Genomic DNA, 21982 nt, shown 5'->3' with positions numbered 1-21982 from the left:
TAATCTTGGAAACATGGGAATACCACTGACTCTGCCAAGGTCTCTTGATTAAATGGCAAGAAAACCAGCTGGTGTTGAGGATTCTCAGCCCAACCTCGGGCTGGCACAGTCCAGGGATCCCCACGGCCACCTCTGCTTTGCTGCCCCTTGGGTGGATGCACACAGTGATTAGGCACCAAGTTGCGGTGTGATTTGTGCTTCCTTGGCTCAGGTTGTACAAGGGGAGTGAAAAGAGATGTTACTATGAAGAATTGCTCAGTTAGATTTTGGAGAACAAGGGGGGAATGAAGAGGTTCAACACGGAGCAGGATTGCTCATGGAGCTGTGTTCCATGCAGTGGATACTGAAAAATGAGGGAGGAAAGCACAGAATGTAGCGGTGGTTCGGGCTGTGCGAGTTCCTGTGCATGTGCCTGTTGAAATGCAGCAGGAAAGGTAGCAAACATATGCTTTCAGTATTTCCAGCAGTCACTATGGTAACAATATAAATTCTAGCAAGTGTGTTAGTCAATTGGGTTAGTGAATCTGTGGCTGCATGTGACACACTTTGCAAAATTAATGAATACTCTTTCATAAATGATTTATCCTGACATCTAAAGGTTAAAGTGTCTTACACTAAAGATGCTGAGGGGTGCTTTTCTGTATTGATCCGTAAATAATTAGCTGTTTGTAATTAGTTAAAGATTCCCAGTCAGATGGATACTGAGCTCAGGGAACTTTCCTGGCTTCAAATTATTTGTTGTGGCGTTTCAGTAGCCTGAGACCTGCCCAGGCATTTTAACTTTGTTGGAAAAACTGTAGAAACGTCAGCCGGCTCAGTTGGTCCAGGTTTTATTAAAGGTACACGAGATGTCTGTTCTAAGGCTGAGAGTGCGTGGATTGCTGGAGAACACTGGCGAGAGAAGGGCCGTCCTTTCTCCCCTTCGAGCTTGATCTGCAACTCGATGCAGCTGCAACAGGACTTTAGAAGCTCTTTCACTCCCCTGACATCTTGTCCTTTACTTTTTTTCTCTTTTAAATCCTTTTTTATCTTGGTCTGTTTAAAAACCACTCAACTCTCCACAGCCAACCAGGAGACTAAAAGGGAGGAGAGATGCAGGGTTTATGCTCGCAATTTTCTTCTGTATCAATAAAGTTGTCTGACTAAGCCCCAGCAAAATAATTCCAATTAATTTTAAACCTGGAAGGCTTAACAGCACTGCAGTACATGAAAGGAGAAGGTAAGTTGTCAGAAAATGTGGAGGAGGCAATTTATCTAGCTGAGAATTGAAGGCCGGCAGATGAGCTTCCATTTCATTGGCACTTGCTTAACGCTTTCTGTGCCTGGCTGTGCCAAACTGAATGTCTGCAAAGTGCTGAAAGTATTTAGTCAATAAGAGTCTATTTGCTGTTGTTCCTGGGACTCCAGGGTTTCCATTATAACTGTATTTATTGCTGACTGTATGGCAGTTCTGTAAGGCAGTAATTACTGACTTTGGCTATTGAGTAAGAAAGGAAGAGATAGTGAAAAATAATTAATTGGCCTGGAAAATACTTAATTTCTTAATTTTATCAGAAGTTCAGTTACCCCAGTGTTTCTGTGATGGGGCTTTACTGTTTTGTCATTGTACAAATTATGGCTGATTGTTTTGTTTTGCTTTTCCTAAACCTACTGTGTCTGTCAACTTGGACCCCAAGAACCTGCAGCAACAATATTTTCAGTTTGAGTTCTTGCTGGTTGCTTACAACTTAAGGTACAGGTTCAGGATGCAGTAACACACACCAGTCCAGCAGCTTTAGGGATCAATAATTTATCTCTAAATAACGGTACAGTAACAAACACGGATCAGCAGCACAACTATCCGGGTCAGAACAACAGCAAATCCAATAATTCACCAATACTGGGCTAAACCCAACAGCCAGGCGCAGAAAGGCTCACGGTTCTCCTTGGTGCACATGGGACGCAGAAACATTGTGTATGGCAATCCCAGCCCCACACCTCTCCTGTCTGCACAGGGCGTGAAAATACTGTATAAAGCAGTAAGAGCCCCTTGCTGGGCAATATTTTTGATCACTGAAAAATTTGTGTTTGTGCGTGTGTGTGTCCTACTAGAAAATCAATTATTTTGAGGATTTGTAGGCTTTGTAGCCTCTCCCACGTTTGTTTGATGATGATGATGATGATGCTCTGCTATATAATACTAAGGACACTAATCCTTAGTGTATTAACTGTAGTTTTTCTGTACTTATGTTTTAGCTGGAAGAGGAGAGATCAGTACTCAATAACCAGTTACTAGAGATGAAAAAGAGGTAAGTTGTTTTTTCTGATGTGTTTAACTATAAAGTCCTACAGAAAACTTGAGAGAACATAATACAAAAACAGTGCTAAGAAAACCATTTTCTATTATATTGTAACTAAAAGTCCAGAGGTTGTTACACAGATTTGTTTACAGATTATATCTTCCCCATTTTCTTTATTAAAACTGAGAAGGGAATGTAATTGTATTAATGTAAGAACATGTTAAGAAGTGGTATTTACCATTTCCTCTTTAGTTCTGCACCTCTTGCATTGCAGTAGTTCTCCTGTTTGGTTTTAGTCTGCTCTGGAATATTGGAGTGTCCATCAGTCTGATAAGTGTGTGTGCATATAGATCTGACCCGCCAGGTTCTTAAGGAGTAGTGGAAAAATACAGTTGATGCTAAGGATTGTTATTAAAACAAACAAACCAACCTAAAAGAGCAGTTATTCAGCCTTGAACGGGTTGTTCTCATAGTTTGGGGATGTAGAGTTCGTGTGGCAGTTCATTCAGCACTGATTTTAAATACCAGGAGATTGGTCCTGGGTGACTGGGGCATCCATTTGGAAACTGCTGTTCAATAAATGGTCCCAAGTTAGAAAATGTACTGTCTTTCTGCAATAGATGTATGGAAAGCAGTAGTTTTCCCACCTTCCTCCCACCCCCAGGAATTCTCTTCCTCTATTTTAGCAACTCCCTCTATGAAATGGTCTGGCTGGGAATAACCAGAGTTTGATATTTGTGGATCTAAGGGGGTTCTGTGTTACTTCAGCTCATGAGGTTCATTGTGGGTTGCAACTGTCTTACTGTCTTTGAGCTTGCGCTATTTATCGATACTCATTTCATTCCTCTCTCTTCCCTTTCCTGCCCTTGCTTCCTTTGCTATATCTGTGTGTCTTTAATGGTAAGACTCAAGAAAGTCTATCCACGTTACAATAAATAATTTTTTTTTTTTAAGTCAAGTCGTTGTACATATTTTGGCTGCCTTTGTCCCTTGGTGTCTTGCTTTTGTTTTGTAAAATACTCAGCTATATATATGTATATATATAAATAGTCTATATTTTTTATCAAAACAGAAAAGCTCCTTGGTGCAAATTTAGCTCTTCCTTTACAATATTTTGCATTTCTACTCCATGTTTCTAACGTGTGGTTCTTGTTATCTTGCATTTTTAAAGCTTGCCCAGTAACACTTTAAGGTATTTGCTTCATTCTTAGAATTTCTTATTTTTGTAGTAAGGGAAGAATCTGGGTGATTTTTTTTTTTTTTAATGTTAAAACAACCTCCCTCTCCTGTGACATCCACACACTGCTCAAAACATGGTTTAACCTCTTCAGGAAAAGTGAATTTTTTAAATGGTGTGTGAAATGACGTTTTTATTGTTGCTTTTATTTAGTCCCTGCTGGCAAGCAAATTATTTGGACTTGAATTGGCCGGGAAAAAGTTTAAGTTCACTGAACCAATTTCCTTTTTTTTTTCCTGATAAAATAAATACTTTCCACAAGATTTTTCTTGCAAGCTACCACATGTGCTCCTTACACTTACTATCTGTCCTGCGAATCGTACAACAAATGATACTGAAGCCGAGAGCATCAGTGTAGTGGACTCTGAGCTGATGCTGGAAGTGAACTGTGATCCACACGTAGGTGTAAATAACCAGTGACATACACCTGCTCGTTTGTAGGTTTTCCAGTTTCAGCATTTTTAGGGCCTCTGATCAGAGCTGTATGGCCTGGCTCCTGGAGAGACTGCCCTGGAAAAGGAAAGAACAATGCAACAGTGCAGGGACTTTTTTCCCCCTCTTGTTTTCTCTCCTCCTCTCTTGTTTCTCTCCCCTTGTGTTATAGTATTCTAAACTCCTATACTGAATTTGTAAGTATATGTTTATATGCTCACAAACTGTTTGCCTTTTACAACCACCTAAATGCCTGTCGTGGTTGAAACCAAGACAAATAAATGGCAAGTGAACCGTACTTGTACAAAAAGCATCTGTTTGGTCTTGATCTCCAAGATGAAGATCTAACCCAAAAGTGGAAACATGGGCTTAAACCAAGTCCTTGAGCACGAGATGAGTCCCCAGGTTCCCGTCTGCCCTCCGGCAGCTGCGGGTGCAGCAAAGGGCAGCCCAGGCAAAGTCTCAGGTACAGGAGAGCTTGTGAGCAGCACCTCCAGATGCATTTTCCTGAAGCAAACACTGGATTTGCAGCTGAATGGGCTGGAGAGGGCAGCTCTGCGCCGGCAGCAGCGTCCCCTGCGCTGCTGGCGCCTTCCCACAGCACCACCCTGCGCTTTGGATCCAGTTCAGCAACACGTTTAAAACCACGGGTCGGGCTGGAGCGTGTGTAGCGCTGCCGAGGAGCAGAGATTGCGGTTGAGCTTCAGTGCTTTGCTGAGTCAGGGTTGGCAAGGAGGTCTATGAAAATCCGTTGCCCTTTTGGGCTTTGCGACCAGGAGTATAACTTGTGTTTGAAGGCAAATCGTGCAGTCTGCAGTTTGTTGTGTTTCTGCTTATATTAATTCTCTCATTGTAAAAATACACCAAAACTAAAATCAACTTTTTGGTTCTTGTTTGGTAGCTGCATCAGCTTTTCTAAACCCCAGATTCTCCACTTGCTGCTTCCATTCCCAAGTATAATCTGAACAATGAAAGAATTGCATTGAGTGTGCTCTCATTGTTGAGTTTCTGATTTATCTTGTCAGTGAGATGTTTTGTACTTCATGGCCTGGGTATCATGGCTCTCACTAACTGTAGATACCGTGGATATGAACACTTTTCCATTTAAACTCAATAGCTGTCCCACACCTGCCGAGCATTGTCACACAAACGTGTTCTGCTCATGATCCCTTGAACAGCCCTAGGAGTGGAGTGTAGTTTAGTTACTTAAATGAAGTCGTTATGTCATTTGGTATCCTTGAAGCACCGGTTGCTCCGTGCTTTTTGTGTAGTGGGTACATATTCAGGTCACCCAGTTTGTCTTCAGCCCTCTCAGCCTGTGAGGAGTGACAGTGAGACCATGATCATCTACTCCGAGATGTATGGAATTGTATAGAAAACTGGCCACACTGCAGAAGCTCCGAGGATTGGTACCTGGTCGCTGGGCACTGCTTGGTGCTCTGAAAAGCCAGTTTCTCTGCTAGATAAGTAAAGGTAGATTTTTTTTTTTTTTTGAGTAACAATAATCTCTCTTTATTTTAACAAACAAAAACCTCTCAGCTTGTGAGGAACTTTTGTAGCGATAGTCTTCACATCACAGGACAGTTACTCATCCGTGTGGATTGTGTGACCGATCAGGAAGAGTCGTTAGCGTCAGTGCGAGGATGTCACTGTCAGGACAGGATTTGCAGGCAGAACTCACAGCTCTTACCAGATCAGCTGGAAAGGTTGGGAAAACTGGACATACGTACACAGGAAGGGGTTGCGCCCACTCTGGAGGATTTCTTTTTAACCTTTCTTCCCTTAAGTAAAACAAACCCCACATGGTTTTGTGCTGAAACATTATTTTTTAAAGACCCAAAAACTCTAAAAGTACATGTTTCAGGAAATAATGATGTCACTGGAATTAGTGAGGACCAGCTGATATTTCCAGCATCATCAATGCTTTGCATGACAATTCGTATAATGAGCTTTGCATGTGTGTTTTGTTGCTTGTTAATAATTTTCAAGAAGTAACAAAACTCTGAAGTTAGGTTTTGTGGAACATTGTGCAACCTGTTTGTTTATCCTGTATCTCCCCAGTCTATTAACTTGCTCCTTTAAATTCAAATGGATACGATGCTATGCAGATTCTGGCATGTACTACCTAGGTAAAGTTTTTGCTTTGTTTCCACAGTTGTAACATCTGAAATGTTTATACATTTATAAAATCTTAGTCAAGTACAGAATTGAAATTTGCTTTTTAAGAACCGCTTCTTACAGTAGTCTAAGATTGAAATTAAGTTAAACTTCTTTAGGTGACTACAATAATCTATGCTTTAGATGATTTCTGGTTCTATTTGGTTTTCTTTTAGAGAATCAACATTAAAAAAAGAAATTGATGAAGAGAGAGCATCTTTACAACAGTCCATCAGTGTTACTAGTGCCTTGATCACACAAAAAGATGAGGAACTGGAGAAACTCAGAAATGAGGTAAATGACAAACAGTGGGATGCTTCTTAATTTTGGATTAAGTTACAGCTGGAAGCATATGGCTTTGTATGCTTGTTGCTGAAGAGCAGGCTAATTATTTTTCGTTATTAATTTAGCATAGTTGAACCTTAGAATTAAATCTTTAGATATCTGTGCCGACTCTGGTGACCTCTGGCATGTGTTTTGGTGGCTATTCTGCCCTTACTAGTAAGGATGTTGCCGTGGTGCTCTGACTTAGTTCTGGAAGATCTCAGGATTCTTAAATAATTCTTACAGATCACGGTGCTCCGTGGAGAAAACGCTTCTGCAAAAACCTTGCAGTCGGTGGTTAAGTCACTGGAGTCTGACAAACTGAAACTTGAGGAAAAGGTGAAGAACCTGGAGCAAAAACTCAAGGAAAACAACGAACAGCCTTTACCTGTAACTGGCTCCGCAGGTAACAGGACGAGCCTTCCACCCTGGCTCTGTGCCTCTGCTTTCAGCTCACACATTTCTGCAACTATTAACCAGGCAGTGAAAGGGACGTTTAACTGGCTGACCGTCCTGAGCCGTGCGGCTGTCCTGTTGTAGGACACGTATGGGACTCGAGGGAAGGAGCTCTGACCAGCTGCAGACCGCCAAAGCTCCCAGCGCTGCCGGTCACTTGGCTTGAAACGTGGGCAAAAGCCACAAAACTTGATCTGTTCATGGTGTGGCTTCTGTGCAAGAGCCTCTCTGACTGATTTTGGTTTTGCTTGTTGTTGCTGCAGAGTAACATGTAGGAATGGTAACAAAACCACCCCTGAGCACAGGACTGGGAATCCCACGTTTTTGGTACTCAGGCTTAACCTTAAGCTGAGCTGCTTATGCTTCATACCACTCTAGTCTCATCACTGCAAGAGAGGAGTGTTCCCTTGCAGATTTATGAACTTCAGCTGTCACCTATACATGCATTTTTTGTATTTTGCTAAGTTACGTGCAATATTGAATATGCTTCTGTAATGCACTGGTCAAAAATTCCCCCAAAAAAGTCACCCTTATTGAAGATTATATCAAGTTATTAGAAAGCAGTGAGAATAAGACATTTTGCAGACTAGAGACTATTACATTATTTCAGTCTCTTAAGCCACTGTATGTTTCATAATGTAGATTACTGAATACTTACATTTTGGTTTTTTTATTTGTTTTTTCTTTAAAGGTGACTTTGCTGGTAACCAACTTCAAGATGAAATTGCAAAAGAGAAGCAGGTATTTGATCTGAAACATGAGCATATTAAACCAGCTGTGTGTCTATAGGCAGAGTGAAATATTTTTCCAAAAGTGGTTCCTATCAGATTTTGTAGCTCAGGATTATAATGGGCAGATTTATCTTCTAACCTTCTGCTTCTGAAGGGAAATATTAATGACGGGAAATATTAAGAATCAAGTGATGAGTGATAGTGGAGAGGTAGTTGAGGTTATTGGAACGTGAGGAAGCAAAAGCAGGAAAGCGGGCAACACGTTTTGGCTGCTGGGGAGGCACAGCCCCACGGAGTCACCTGCTGATCTGTCCAAAGGTTTCTTGGATGTGACCGAGGAAGAAGGTGGGGTTCACCTGAATCTCTCATCCTGGAGAAACGGGCTGATGAGCCCACAGGTCACTGCTGAACTGCTGCGGTTGGAAATGTTGGTCTTTGCTTCTGAACTGCAGAACTTTACTCAGAATGGGGGTTGGCAGCTGTGGGGCGAGGAAGTTACTCAGCGTGTGCTTGGTAACGGATTTAGGAAAAACGTGTGGTTATCAAAGAGTACAACGATAACGGAACATGTGCAACACTGCAGCCTGTGACAACTAATGCCTGGGAAACACGGTTAGAATAGAAGTGCTTTCTGCTCTTTGTAAAAGTCCTGGTCAGATCACTGATGTCAGTTATGTTGATTAAAAAAGTCCTTCCTAGTCTGTACAGAGATCAGAAACAGTGTAACTAACATGCACAAACCACCAATCTTTTTCTGTTTTTCTGTCTCCTTGAACTCACCTGCTGATGGCAACGCTTCCTTCCAATCAGCACGAGGTTTGTTCCACTTCTTGGCTTCCTTCATTTTATTCACGGGGTTAATTTGCTGAGCATTACCTGAGAACATTCAGCAGCTGCTGCAGCGCTGGCCGCCAGCCTCTGCGCTCAGCCTGGACCGGGGAGGTGCCATGTGGGTGTCTGAGCATCCCCAGAGCCGCAGGGCCAGAGGACACAGACGCTGTTCTGAGCAGAATTTCTCAACTACATTCATGTTTAAAATGTAACATGAGGAAAAGAATTTGATGGATCAGTGGTGGGTTGAAACACACCAATGTCTGAGAGGTCCCTTGGGGCGTCCCTGTCCCTTGTGCGGTCTGTCACGCAGTGATCTGGTGGTAAGAGTTAACGCAGATCTGCATGTGTCATTTGGAGGGTTTTGCCTTTGCTCGTGTTCTCTGGGGCGCAGTCCTCAACCTGCTGACTGTCCTTGTTCTTGACCCTCACAGATCGACTTCCTGAACTCAGTGATAGTAGATCTGCAGAGGAGAAACGAAGAATTGAACTCGAAAATACAAAGAATGTGTGAAGCCGCGCTCAATGGCAATGAAGAGGAGATCAATAACTATGACAGGTACAAACCCCAGAGGAAAACCCTGTCGTGTGTTCTGGGAACGCCCCGGGTTCTGTCAGCTGCGCGAGGCACCAGCCCGAGGTCAGCTGTTGGGAAGGAGAAATGGAGATTTCTCTTGAATTTAGGGAGATTGAACCCAGCCTTCTTTTTAAGTCTGTGACCAGGGTGCACCTGGGGGTACAGAATGCTCCTCTGTAGTTATCGATGACAAACACTGGTGTATCTGAATATATTTATTGTCAGTCTTGGTTAATCTTGGCCCTTTCCAAAGTCAGTAGAGTCATCTTTGCTCTCAAGAGGCCGGTACCTGCATTGAGGAGATCCAGTCCGGAGAAATCCAACTAAAACCTATTTGATATATTGTGACTTTGGATCTCTTCTACCAGGAGAAAAGAGAAACTAGTTTACATGTTTCTTTTTTAAATCATATCTGGTTTTGTACAAATATTTACACAAACAGAGCAGTTTATTTAGTAAATATAGTATAAGGGTACTGCAAGGTGGTCGAGGTGTCAGAAGATCTTCAGAAGGGTTTTGTTTGGTTTTGTTTTAGTTTTTTGGTTGGTGGTTTGGGTTGGGTTTTTTGTTTTGTTTTGTTTGGGGTTTTTTGGGGTTTTTTTGTTTGCTTGGTTGGTATTGGTTTGTTTTGGGTTTTTTGGTTGATTTGTTTTGTTTTTGTTTGGGGGGGTTTTGGTTTTTTTGTTTGTGGTGGGCTGGTTTTGGTTTTTTTTGTTGACCACTGTGGTGTTTCCATAGTCTCAATAATTAACGAGACAGATTACCATGCAGGGCAGGGGGACGGGCCTTTCTCCTTCTGACCCGCGCTGGTGCTGCTCTTGCAGTGAGGAGGAAAGCCTGTCCAAGAAGAAACCTCGTCTGTTCTGCGACATCTGCGGCTGCTTCGACCTGCACGACACAGAGGACTGCCCCACGCAGGCGCAGATGCTGGAGGAGCCGCCGCACTCCGCTCACCACGGCAGCCGGCGCGAGGAGCGGCCCTACTGCGACACCTGCGAGATGTTCGGGCACTGGACGGCCGACTGCAACGACGACGAGACCTTCTAATGGCAACACGGCCGGGAGGAGAGACTGTCTGTGCGCCCGGATCGGACGATTTGTACCACCAGCATTTGTACGTGCTGAATGTCAGGAAAAGGGACGGCGTTTCCTGAGCCACTCACTCCCTTTCCCCTGCCCATCCACGCCAGAATCAGTAAATTGATGAATATTTTGCTCCTCCGCTAATAAATACCCGATCCCCCTTTATTAAACTTAAGTAAAATATAAATAAATGATTTAACAAATGACTTTATGCTATTTCTTCCCAGGTTCTGGGTTTGTCCCCACTCTTAACAAGAAATGCCCCCATGCTGTTGCATCTGTTGATGGGAAAACATGTATAGGAACGAAGCACTATAGTTATATTAAAGCTTATTTAAATACCTTAAAATTATGCTGTTAATTTTCGTACTTGCACTAAACCATTTTAAGGCTGAATTTGTACATTTAGATTTTTAAGCTTTTTTTGACACTGGACTGGGTTGAGAAATGTTTCATCTTTATTTTCACTTGCTCATTTGAGTTGTGACGTTGCTCTGGGTCACGGTTTGACGCCCGAGACACGAATCCCGGAGCAGGTAAGAGCCGGAGCCCTGGCGTGTTCAGAGCCCGTGTGCTGCACATGCCTCACTTTGTGGGACATCCTTTTTTTCTGCATTCTTTCGGCTTCTATATAGCGTGTGTGTGGTGTGTGTGTGTACATATGCATATATATATTAAAGTTATATTTTGGGAAAAAAAATGGTGTATTTTCCTTTGTATTTTTCCGTTTGTGGGAACGTAACGGGCTCTGCGCAGGGGCAAGCGCTGTCAGTAAATACAGGGGGATGTTTTTACTGGCGCTTCACGGGAGCGGGAGGCTTTCGGTGACGGCTGGCGGTACAAGCCCGTGAATTCGGTGCAAAATTAAAGCGGTTTTGGTGCGAAAGGGAAAGGGTTTAGTGCTGGCGCGGCGCCGCCAGGGGGCGCTGTGCCGCCGCGCGTGGCCCCGCCCCTCGCGTCACGTGGCGGCGGTCAGGTGACGCCGCCGCTGTCACGTGAGGCGGGCGGCACCGCCATGGCCGCGCACCTGAGCTCGGGGCGGGTGAACCTGACGCTGCTGCGGGAGGCCGGGCGGCGCGAGCTGCGCGAGTTCCTGGACAAGTGCGCGGGCTCCAAGGTGAGCGGGGCCGGGGGGGGCGCGGGGACCCGGCGGGGCCCCCCTGACGCGTCCGTCCCTTCCCGCAGGCCATCGTGTGGGACGAGTACCTGACCGGGCCCTTCGGGCTGATCGCGCAGTATTCGCTCCTGAAGGTAACGGCGGGGCCGGGGGGCGGCGGCCGCTCGGCTGCCGGGGCTGTCACCAGAGCTCCCCGCCGTTAAGCGGCGCCTCTGCCTCCGCGCAGGAACATGAGGTGGAAAAGATGTTCACGCTCAAGCCTGGCCGCCTGCCCCAGGCGGACGTCAAGAACGTCATCTTCTTCGTGAGGCCCAAGCTGGAGCTGATGGACATCATCACCGACAACGTGCTCAGGTGCGACCGGTCGAGTCGCGGTTCAGATCACGGGAGAAGAAAGAGCTCGAGGTGCTGGAGCAAGTTGAGAGAAGGGAAGGGGCTGGAGCACAAGTGTGATGGGAGCGGCTGAGGGACCTGGGGGGTTCAGCTGGAGAACAGGAGCTGAGGGGAGACCTTCTGATCTCTGACCTGCCTGAAAGGAGCTTGGAGCCAGGGGGGGTCGGGCTCTGCTCCCCAGGAACAAGCGCCAGGACCAGAGGAAACGGCCTCAAGTTGCAGCAGGGCAGGTTGAGGTTGGATCTGGGGAACAATTTCTTCCCCAAAGGGCTGTGGGGCATTGGAACAGGCTGCCCAGGGCAGTGCTGGAGTCACCATCCCTGGAGGGGTTGGACAGACGTGGAGATGAGGTTCTCAGGGATATGGGGTAGTGCCAGGGTTGGGTTAATGGTTGGACTCCATGATCTTGAGGGTCTTTTCCAACCGAAATGATTTTATGATTCCGTGAACTACGTGCAGACGCCAAAACTGCAGCACAGCTGCTTTTGGGGCTCAAGTTGGGGTATGAGACACCCTGGGAAAGGAGGGGGGGCTTTGCTTTGGCTAGCAGTGCAGAGAGGTGCATTTGTCATTAAGAAGATGTGCATTCCTTCTAATTAGCTGGAAACTGTCATGCTTTGAGTGACCCTTTTGAGAACTGCAGGGAAACCAAGTCACTTTGCCCTTGTTTCAGACCTGTGTCTGTGAAGGCATATGGCTGGGCAAAAAATGTTTTGAAATACAAAGCTAGGAATGGAAGCTGGTAATAACCACGTGCGGCATTCCTGTTTCCTCTGAATTCAACACTCCAGCCCACGGTCTGTGCTGGTTACCTGTGCAGCCCAGTTACCGTTTGCTGTGCTCCTCCTGTGACTCTTCCAGGGAAGACAGAGGCCGCTCTCCCCAGAGGGATTTCCACATCCTCTTCGTGCCACGCCGCAGCCTGCTGTGCGAGCAGTGGCTGAAGGAGCAGGGTGTGCTGGGCTCCTTCATCCACCGGGAGCAGTACAGCCTGGACCTGATACCCTTCGATGGAGACCTGCTCTCCATGGAGTCTGAGAGCGCGTTCAAGGTAAACTGAGCCTGAAGTTCTCTGTTTTCTGACTAAACACTACACCAAGCTGCACGCCAGTTCCTCCAGCTTGAACTGCTGGTGTTATTGTCACACATTGAGCATTTATGAGGCCTAAAATGCTTAGTTGTTCTAAAGAGCCAGCACAGTTTGTGTGAATACACAGCCGAAGAGCCGCATACTATGGTTAATACTGCGCAGTAAGCTGCACTGAGAATTAGCTGCCCCATACCAGCTGTGTATCCTGTTTTCTCAGAACGATGCATCTGGGGACAGAAAGGTTTAAGAGTTCCTTTGGCCATCTGTGCCTTATTAAACATATCCCAGAGGATGCGTCAGGGCTTGCAGCTGCTTGTCGGCAGCTGTGACGAAGTGTTGTGCTCTCAGAGTGGTCTAATTAGAGGGAGAGGCTCTTTGCGCTCACTTTCTGTCTCTCTTACTACTCTCCATCAAACTGGGAGTTTGGGATTCAGAAATATTAGTGTCTGGTTTGATCAAACGATTTGATGTTGTGACAGCACAGAAAAGGTGCATATGTGCCAACGGCACATAGTTTTTGCCCAGCCTGCATCTCCTATGAACTGTTCATATGGACCACATTCTGCTGTGGAAGCAGCTCCAACACCTTCCATCGGGAATCCTTCTTGTTGTTTAGGAATGTTACCTGGAGAGCGACCAGACAAGTCTGTACCACGCAGCAAAGGGGCTGATGACGCTTCAGGCTCTCTACGGAACCATCCCACAGATTTTTGGGAAGGGCGAGTGTGCCCGGGTAAGGCAAATGCTGCTGCTTAAAAACTGCACCTTGTTCTTTGGAACTGCGTTAAAGTGTGTTTGGTTAAATGCCTCTGTGGGATTTTGAATCCAGCCGTGGACCCATCTTGCCATTTTGGGATCACAGCCATCAGGTCTTTGTCATGTCTGGCCAAAAGAACAGTATTTGCTGTTCCGTAAGTCTTCCTGTCAGGAAGATTTATCTGATTTCGTATGTTTTGCTCACATGTACACTGCCTTCATGTTTTCAGCAGTTCGTTCTGTGAGATTCTAACAGTTGCTCTGTTGGTATCAGAATGTCTGCATAAAGCAGGAAATGTGTAACTTACTGCCCGTGCCTTTGCTTTTTCATCTCTCTCTATAATTCACCCTTTTTTCCTCTCTCTGATCAATACGGTTTAATCGATATCTTTTGTAACAAATGAGTGGCTTGAGATGAACCCAGTTCTTCAGCTACAGTCGCTGTCTTGCTAAGTGCAGAGACAGACAAGGACTTGTTTTCTTTGTTTTGTCCTGCCCCCGTCAGTCAGCGGGTTTGAACCTCCTGCCATTCCCTTCCTTTGCACAGGGCTGTGCCCCACACTTGCATGAGCATGTGCTTGTGGGGCCTACAAGTCGGATCCCTCTATTGTGACCTGCACCATAACCAGCCCAACGCAATTTATTTTCAGCACGTGGCTAATATGATGATCAGGATGAAGCGTGAGTTCCCTGGAAGCCAGAACTCGATATTTCCCGTCTTTGATACCCTGTTGTTGCTGGACCGCAACGTCGATCTGCTGACGCCGTTAGCTACACAGCTGACGTACGAAGGGCTGATAGATGAAATCTACGGAATTCAGAACAGTGAGTATGGCTGGGGAACGGGGAGGTGTCTGGTGTCCTTGAGCAGGTTGTGGTATGTCAGGTGGGTTTATGTTTCACTAAGTGACGGTGACATGGGAGCAGCTCACCTGAACTTGGTGCAGGGATGGTCCTGTCCCAAGCTAGAGCCCATCAAGATCAGTTCTGCCTCTTTTTTCCTAGGAAGGGGAGCTGAGGACAGTGCATGGTAGCAGGGTAGCTAGCACTTGGGTTCTGATAATGTATGTATGTATAGGTATTCGGGTCCCTGGGTGAGTACAGGGAGACTCTCCTTAATTAACATATGCACTGAATCATCTGGGTGTTTAATTAGCTTTGCTGCTCAGAACTGTTTCCAGCTCGGGACACATTTCCACAGCCTGCTTATCTTAACTTCTGGTGCTGAAGTTTCAGTCTTTATAAGGGTTATTCCTCTGCATTTGGTAGCTTATGTGAAACTCCCTCCTGAGAAGTTTGCCCCGAAGAAGCAGGGTGAGGGTGGGAAAGATCTCCCCACGGAACCCAAGAAGCTCCAGCTGAACTCTGCTGAAGAGCTGTACGCAGAAATTCGAGACAAGAACTTCAATGCTGTGGGGTCTGTGCTGAGCAAGAAAGCCAAGATCATCTCAGCAGCCTTTGAGGTGAGGCCTGTACCCAGCTGTGCATCCCCAGGGCATTCTTGTACTCAGATAAGTCTGCAGAACAGTCAGGTGCTGCTTCCCTCTGCAAGAGGCCAAAGGTGAATTTTAGTGAACTGATCAATTCCACTTTGTTGCTGTTGTTACCTGTTAACAGAAAGGTCTTTTTCCCTTTGTATTTACTGAAGATGCAGAGAAAAGGCTTTAAGAAATAAAACTCCAGAATGTACTTCCATAGAGTTTATGGCTGGCATAAAAACCGATAAGAATGGGAAGAAGACAGTTGTCTTACAGGAGGTTTGACCTGTAAATTCATGCTCATGTGTCACCTTAGACAAAACTGGAGGGTGTTGTGAAGTGTGTTTGCAGTTTCGTTTGAAAACATCCTGTTGATGATTCATAAAGAACCTGAGATCCCACATCTCTGCTTTCAGACTTCATGGTGATTTTCTAAAGAGAACTTGTTACACTGTTTGATGGTATTTCCTTATTTTTGTCTTTGCCTCTTCACTTCTGCCACATTTAAGGTGAGGTAGCGGTACCTTAACTGAAATACTGTGTGCTCAGCCTCAGCTCTTAGTAGATGTCTATTACTGCAACGTTAGTGCTGATGGTGCTAAAGATGGATTATTCATACTAGTTGTTAATTTAAAAAAAAAAATTAAGAAATTGTCTGGGGTAATAGGTGATAATGAAACAGCAGCATATTGGCAGCAGAGGACTTCTTAACTTGCAGGCTTTGTCATTATCGCTCTCCTGCCTGCACTTGCCCATTTAAGTTCTTCACATATTAGTCAAACTATTATTATTTTTATCCCAAGTAGCCCAAAGGAAATACAGACCTCTGCACTGCTCTGAGAGCTGAAGTCTGCATTGTGCTTCATCAGATACTTGCCCCAAACCTGGGACGCTGTTACCGTCACGTACAGTGACTGGTGGGCTTCTGTTTGCGAGGGACGCAGACACTGCCAGCCCAGTGCCTCAGCACCTTTCGCTACCGCTTTGAGGGGAAACATCCCACATCTCTGACTGTATGTGTCTAGAGCTCCCTGTTTGCTGGCAGCTAGCAAAGAAATTAATCGTTGCATGAAAAAGGTAGTTTTGCTGGTAGAGACACTGATGAACAGATAGTGATGGCTGAAGTCAGACAAAGGTGGAGAAAAGTGATTTGCAATACTGGTTTAATGGGGAAAAAAGGGTCTAATGATCGTGTTGTATTATGTCCTGCCTCTTCTAATGGTCAAAGTGCTGTTACAGGTAATGCTGTGACTTTAGTCTAAGCATTTAAAGTATTTTCTCTAAAGGCTGCATATCTCTAACAGTATCTGCTGTTGCAGTGAGTACAGTAAAGTTTTTTTTTCATGATAAAATGATCGAGTTGGTGTGGGGCCAATTAACATGAACAAGCCCTAACCTGAGCAATGGATTTATTTAGGAAAGACATCACGCAAAAACCGTCGGAGAGATTAAGCAGTTTGTGTCGCAGCTGCCACACATGCAGGCGGCAAGAAGTTCTCTAGCGAACCACACCTCCATTGCAGAACTCATCAAAGACATCACCAGTGAGTATTTGTTGAGCAGTCTATCAGAGTAATTTAAATATAGCAAGATAACTTGATGGACATCATTCAGCTTGGCAAAAATATGCTTTGCTCCATCCAGTGCAACTGCTGAAATGTTAAATGTAGAAAACAAGCTGTTAGTTGCTACTCTATTGATTTTTATTCTTCTCCCACAGCATCTGAAGATTTCTTTGATAATTTAACAGTGGAACAAGAGTTCATGTCTGGAATAGACACAGACAAGGTATGTAGATAATGACAACTAGTGACTCTTGCATCTTCAAAAATAGCCAACAATGTATTTCTTTGTTTGGTTGGGTTTTTTTCCATTTGGGGTTTTTGAAAGAGGAAACCAGATCTAGATGATACATGTCTCTATCCATTGTCAAGGTTGTGAGCTCTCACATGTCTTCATGCACATTTGCAGTTTTTTTCCTGTTGTTGCCTGTAACACAGGTGTACACAGCTGGGGCACTTCAAGCCCTGAGGGATCAGTGGAAGATTCAGGACGGGTAATCAGAACTTTTCCAGTGCATCAGACACAGTCTAGCTATTGAGTGTGGAATCGACGAGCTTTAGAAAAGATGCCGGGGGAAACAGTGCTGGATCCCTATTTTACAGACAGGCTTGAGCTGCCTGGAGAGCAGCTGCACCCTCTTTCTTGCTGTTTTGGATACATTAGGCAAAACTAGATCTTTCTTTCAAGGTCTTCTAGGTACTTTAACAGGTCTTTAAATAACAGCTTATGTTGTTCGTTGTTGTTATTTTTTTAAATAGGTTAATAATTATATTGAAGACTGCATAGCTCAAAAACATCCATTAATCAAGATCTTACGCCTTGTTTGCTTGCAATCTGTATGCAATAGTGGACTGAAACAGAAGGTTCTGGACCATTACAAAAGAGAGATTCTCCAGGTTGGGCTCTGACTTTTGAATTGATAAGATTTCTGAAAAAACCCACATAAATCCTCAGCTCTACAACACCGGCATTCTAGACAGACACAGCTTATATATGGGTGGTTGATGTCCAGTGTGTACAGATGGAGCACTGAGGCTTCTGTCTGGGCTGACGGCAACAACCCAGGAGGTGCTTATGTGTGTTTTACAGCATGTAGATACAGAGAGGTTTAGATCATTGCACTTTTTCCTGCTATAATTCAAACACTGTAAATGGGATACACTCTACAGAGATCTTAAAAAAAAAAAGTCCTTTTTAAAATTAATATCTTTGCTTTTTTTTTTTTTTTAACACTCTGGTCACAGATTATTCATATGGTATATTAAAGGTGAATTATTCATATTTCAGACTTACGGCTATGAACATATATTGACCTTAAACAACTTAGAAAAGGCTGGACTCCTGAAACCTCAGATAAGTGGTAGGAATAACTACCCAACGATCAGGAAAACCCTGCGCTTGTGGATGGATGATGTTAATGAACAGGTAAACAGGCACCTCAGCAGTGAATGTTGCATCTAACAATACAGAATTATGTGCAGCAAGAAAACCTTCATCTTTATTTTTTAATTTTATTTCATTATTTAATTTTATTTCATTTCACTTCATTTCCATGGTAGCGCTCGCCTGCTGCTCACACTTTGCTCTCTTTTGCAGAACCCCAACGACATCTCCTACGTGTACAGTGGCTATGCTCCGCTGAGCGTACGCCTGGCGCAGCTGCTGGCTCGGCCAGGCTGGCGGAGCATAGAGGAGGTGTTAAAGATGCTGCCGGGTCCCCATTTTGAGGAGAGGCAGCAGTTACCTACTGGCCTTCAGAAAAAGCGTAAGTTTTGCTTTGTTTTCCCCTTTTTAAAGGGAGATGCATCTCTGTTAGGCTCATTTTGAGTTTGACTGACAGTTGATGGATAGGAGACATAAAAATAAAACTAAGACAACCTGTTAATTTCTCTGAATATGCAGGTCAACATGGTGAGAACCGAGTCACTCTGGTGTTCTTCCTGGGAGGGGTGACTTATGCAGAAATAGCTGCACTGAGGTTTCTGTCCCAAATGGAAGATGGAGGCACCGAGTACGTCATTGCCACGACAAAACTGATCAATGGAACAAGTTGGATCAAATCCTTGATGGAAAAACTGGAGCCTGCCCCTTTCTAGGGTCTGTGGTGAGAGACAGTGAAAGTGCGAGGCTGCATGTGACACAGACACGTTGGCTTCTGGTCTTCTGGCATGGCTGCCTGAACGTCGGAGAAAGACAACAGGGAGAGAAGCTCTCCTGAGACCAGCTCATGATGCAGTTACCCGCATCCCTCTCTGCACTTTTATTCTGTGTGCTCTATGTGTGGAACTGCCTCGTAGACAAGCAGTGCAGAAAGGCACTAACAATGAAATAAAGAATGGGAGAAAGAGAGATCCCTGCTCATGGTCTGAACTGGCAAATAAGCACTGGGGGAGTGGGGATTTGTGCTGGTCCTTCTATTTGGCAAATTGGGGTTTTTTTTAAATTCAGTTTAGTTTTAGTGAGGGATGGGATTACTTCTTTTTACTTCCCCCCTCAGGATGCTGAGGATGGAGGATGTTTTCTGTTCCTGGTTTCATACTGATATTCCCAGTCTGAGTTTCTCTGCGGCCTGATACTCAGCTGTGTCTCTGCTGTACTCAGGGTTCAGTGTTCTGTTATTTTTCTGATGAAAGCCAAGGAACTTGTGCTTCCTGCAGCTTCAGCACCTTTATGTCAACAGGCAGCAGCAAGGGCCAGGCTACAAGAGCTGAATTTTCTCACGTCCTTGGAAGCTGTTTGTATGACAGAAAGGCAACTGCTGTAAACAGTGCTGTCCTGCAGGCTTTAGCCAAGGCATTCTATCGGGTTTCCTGCAGCAACAGCTAAACCGTGAACTGTCAGCATGCATGTCAACAGCACTGGCTGAATACAGCCAACTGCACCCAAATTATGAGGGAGATTATTAGGCCCTTTATTTCATTCACCCTCTTAAGGGCTCAGTGGGAGGTCATTTGTTTGTGCTGGGTGCACCCACCTGACTCTGAAAGCTACTCCAGAGTATGAATCACATCAGTGTGCCACAGAGACACAGACACTCCCCACATGGGACTCAGGCCAGAAATAGCTACGTCAGTGACCCAGTAAACAGCAGGTTTAAAACAGACACCTTTTGTCACCCCCCCGCCCCAAGTCAGCCACAAGCTGTTGTAGAGCTCAAAATTATAAAACGGAATTTTCCATGGGGTTGGTGGTTGGGCCCTTGGTGCAGACTCAGCCTTGCTAATTGCCAAGGCTGGGAAGGCAGCAGGGCTGCTGCCAGACCCTCTGTACTGTGCTCAGCCCCCTACTCACCTTCACTGTACTCACTTCAGCAGCTACCACCGGGACTCCATTTCACACTGCATTTCACTCCCAAATAGTTAAAAACAACAACAACCACCACCACCAACCAAACACGCCCCCCCTGCCCCAAAAAAAACAACAAACCCCACACAAACAAAAAAAATCCCTCCACACCATAAATCACTATCTTAGCAAATATTTTTGCTCTTAGTTATCCTGCAAAATGTATACTATCTCCCCCTCAAAAAACGCTTAATCTTCAAAGTTGTTACAGTTGCGACCGTAAGATTGAGTTCTCCCAAACCAGCCCCTTCACAGAGCCCCTCTGTCTAACTGCAGTTGGCTTATTAGAACAAAATATAATACATTTTATCTTTTTTTTTCTTTTAAAGTGCTCACTCTCTCTCTCTCTGGAATAAATAAATAAATAAAATAAAACAGTGCACTGTGGTAGCTGTATCCTTCTCCTCCTGCCCCAGGATAACTGAATGACCTAAGTCAAAACTTTTTTCTAACATCTAGACTTTTTTCTTTAAGCTTATATACTAATTACATTCTGCTCTGCCACTTAATACACTATATCAGAAATATTTATACATTTCTTGACTTTTAAATTTAAAAAAAAAAAATTTAATCATTTGAGACTTTTTAGTGCAGGTGGGGAGGCAACTTGCAGACTTGTCTTACAATAAAACAAAACATGCTGCCATTTTGACTAAGAAGCACGGAGCAAACGTGGATTGCCTTGCTCTGCATTATTTCCACAGTTCCATTGTAAACTAGGTAATTTCACAGTATTTAAAAAGAAAATTGAAGTAGCTTTGGGTCAGAAATTAGATGTCACTGTGCAGAGAAAAACAAGAAACAATGTGATCCAGTGTGATCCTTACAGAGTGTCCTTAGCTTGGCCTTAAGGGTCTTTGTACTGTCAACATTTCCAGATTTTTTTTTTCCAAAACTTTAAAAATTGAACTAGTTGCAAGGAAATTAATAGCACTGATCAGACTAGTCTGTGAGCTAACCTCATGACATGTAAAAGCGGCACAAGTGAATAAAGGAAACCACACAAAGCACCAATTCAACAGCTTGCTTACCTTTTCACTTGGACCAGCAAATGTGTTTGTTAGTAACACTAGAGCCAAAACATTTCAAAAATAGCTCGTGTCGGACACTTGGTAAACTCTGATTTATCAACAACACTGCTGCATATATTTTTGCAGCCTGAACCACGACCAAGCAGGAGCCATGTGGACCCTCGAACCAGACAAAGTCTCTTCCTGGAACTATTCAACAACAACATAAAATAAAACCCATCCTGACGTTGATCGATTCTCTAGAGGAGAAATTACTACTTAACAGGCTTCCTGAGCAGCTTGATTATGTTCTGCTTCTGTCTCAGGCCTTGCTGACCACGCGGGTAATAATCTGATAACAAGAGAGCCTAATTAAATTAAGGGGCCATTTTCTACATCATAATATCTTTGTAGGTAAAGAGATTTGATTTGCAGTACATATGCTTCTTTTCCTCTGCTCTCTGCATTTGTCTGGCTTACAAGCAAAAAAAGAAAACATTACCCAACCTCCAGCCCAAAAGACTTTCAGTTTTCATATACAGTTATCAGAAAGCGGTTTTGCTAAAAATAAACATATAGCTTACCTCCCTCCTCCCCCCTTGCTGCAAAGGAGTTGTAGCCCTGGCTCTCTAAAAGGCAGGGGTGACTTTTTGGGTGTGCAAGGGTGAAGCCAGAGTGGTGACCCAGTGACAGGGCAGCTGAGGCTGTTTTCAGCACTCACTCACTTTTGATAAAAGACCCGGACCCAGCCCGCACTTCCATCCTGTGCTGTGCTGATGTGAGGGGATCCCCAGCCATGCGGGAGCATCCTCCTCCCTGAGCGGCCCACAGCAGCACAGGGCTCTCAGAGAACGGAGCGAGAGGCACAACAGCCTTCCATGTAACGGCAGAATGAAAAGTATAGGATGACACAAGGCTTTGTTAGAGGAAAACCCCACACACATTTAAACAAATGCAGGTTTTTTGACCTGGTAACACTAAGCCATGGTGCTTACATTCACCAAATACTGTTGACAGAAGCACCGTGGGGAAGGGGAGCTGTTTGGTGTGCTCTGCTCTGCCGTGCTGCACAAAGACGCTATGTCATATCAGAACTGTCCTGACCACACCTAGTGCATTAGCC

General features: G+C 44.6%; 2 protein-coding genes across 2 annotated transcripts in view; both read left to right on the top strand.

The window, feature by feature from the left end:
- Positions 1–10456, top strand: part of CLIP1 (CAP-Gly domain containing linker protein 1) — a 63440-nt gene extending 52984 nt beyond the window's left edge. The window contains exons 22-28 of the mRNA XM_065646153.1: positions 2236–2288; positions 6282–6399; positions 6676–6835; positions 7577–7626; positions 8427–8432; positions 8882–9006; positions 9849–10456. Of these exons, the coding sequence (XP_065502225.1) occupies positions 2236–2288; positions 6282–6399; positions 6676–6835; positions 7577–7626; positions 8427–8432; positions 8882–9006; positions 9849–10071 (735 nt within the window). The 3' untranslated portion in view covers positions 10072–10456. The remainder of the gene's footprint in view (positions 1–2235; positions 2289–6281; positions 6400–6675; positions 6836–7576; positions 7627–8426; positions 8433–8881; positions 9007–9848) is intronic.
- A 654-nt stretch (positions 10457–11110) lies between these two features.
- VPS33A (VPS33A core subunit of CORVET and HOPS complexes) lies at positions 11111–20193 on the top strand. Its single transcript, XM_065646222.1, has 13 exons — positions 11111–11224; positions 11293–11358; positions 11451–11578; positions 12479–12668; positions 13324–13440; positions 14114–14288; positions 14733–14926; positions 16359–16485; positions 16662–16729; positions 17263–17400; positions 17792–17929; positions 18101–18269; positions 18407–20193. The coding sequence occupies exons 1-13, from the start codon at positions 11123–11125 to the stop codon at positions 18598–18600; spliced, it is 1806 nt and encodes a 601-aa protein (XP_065502294.1). The 5' UTR covers positions 11111–11122; the 3' UTR covers positions 18601–20193.
- Positions 20194–21982: the final 1789 nt, after the last annotated feature.

Source organism: Caloenas nicobarica, chromosome 16 (genome assembly GCF_036013445.1).
Source record: "Caloenas nicobarica isolate bCalNic1 chromosome 16, bCalNic1.hap1, whole genome shotgun sequence".
Classification (NCBI taxonomy): Eukaryota; Metazoa; Chordata; class Aves; order Columbiformes; family Columbidae; genus Caloenas; species Caloenas nicobarica.
Note: the sequence above shows the minus strand (reverse complement) of the source record. Positions and strands in the feature narration are given on the sequence as shown.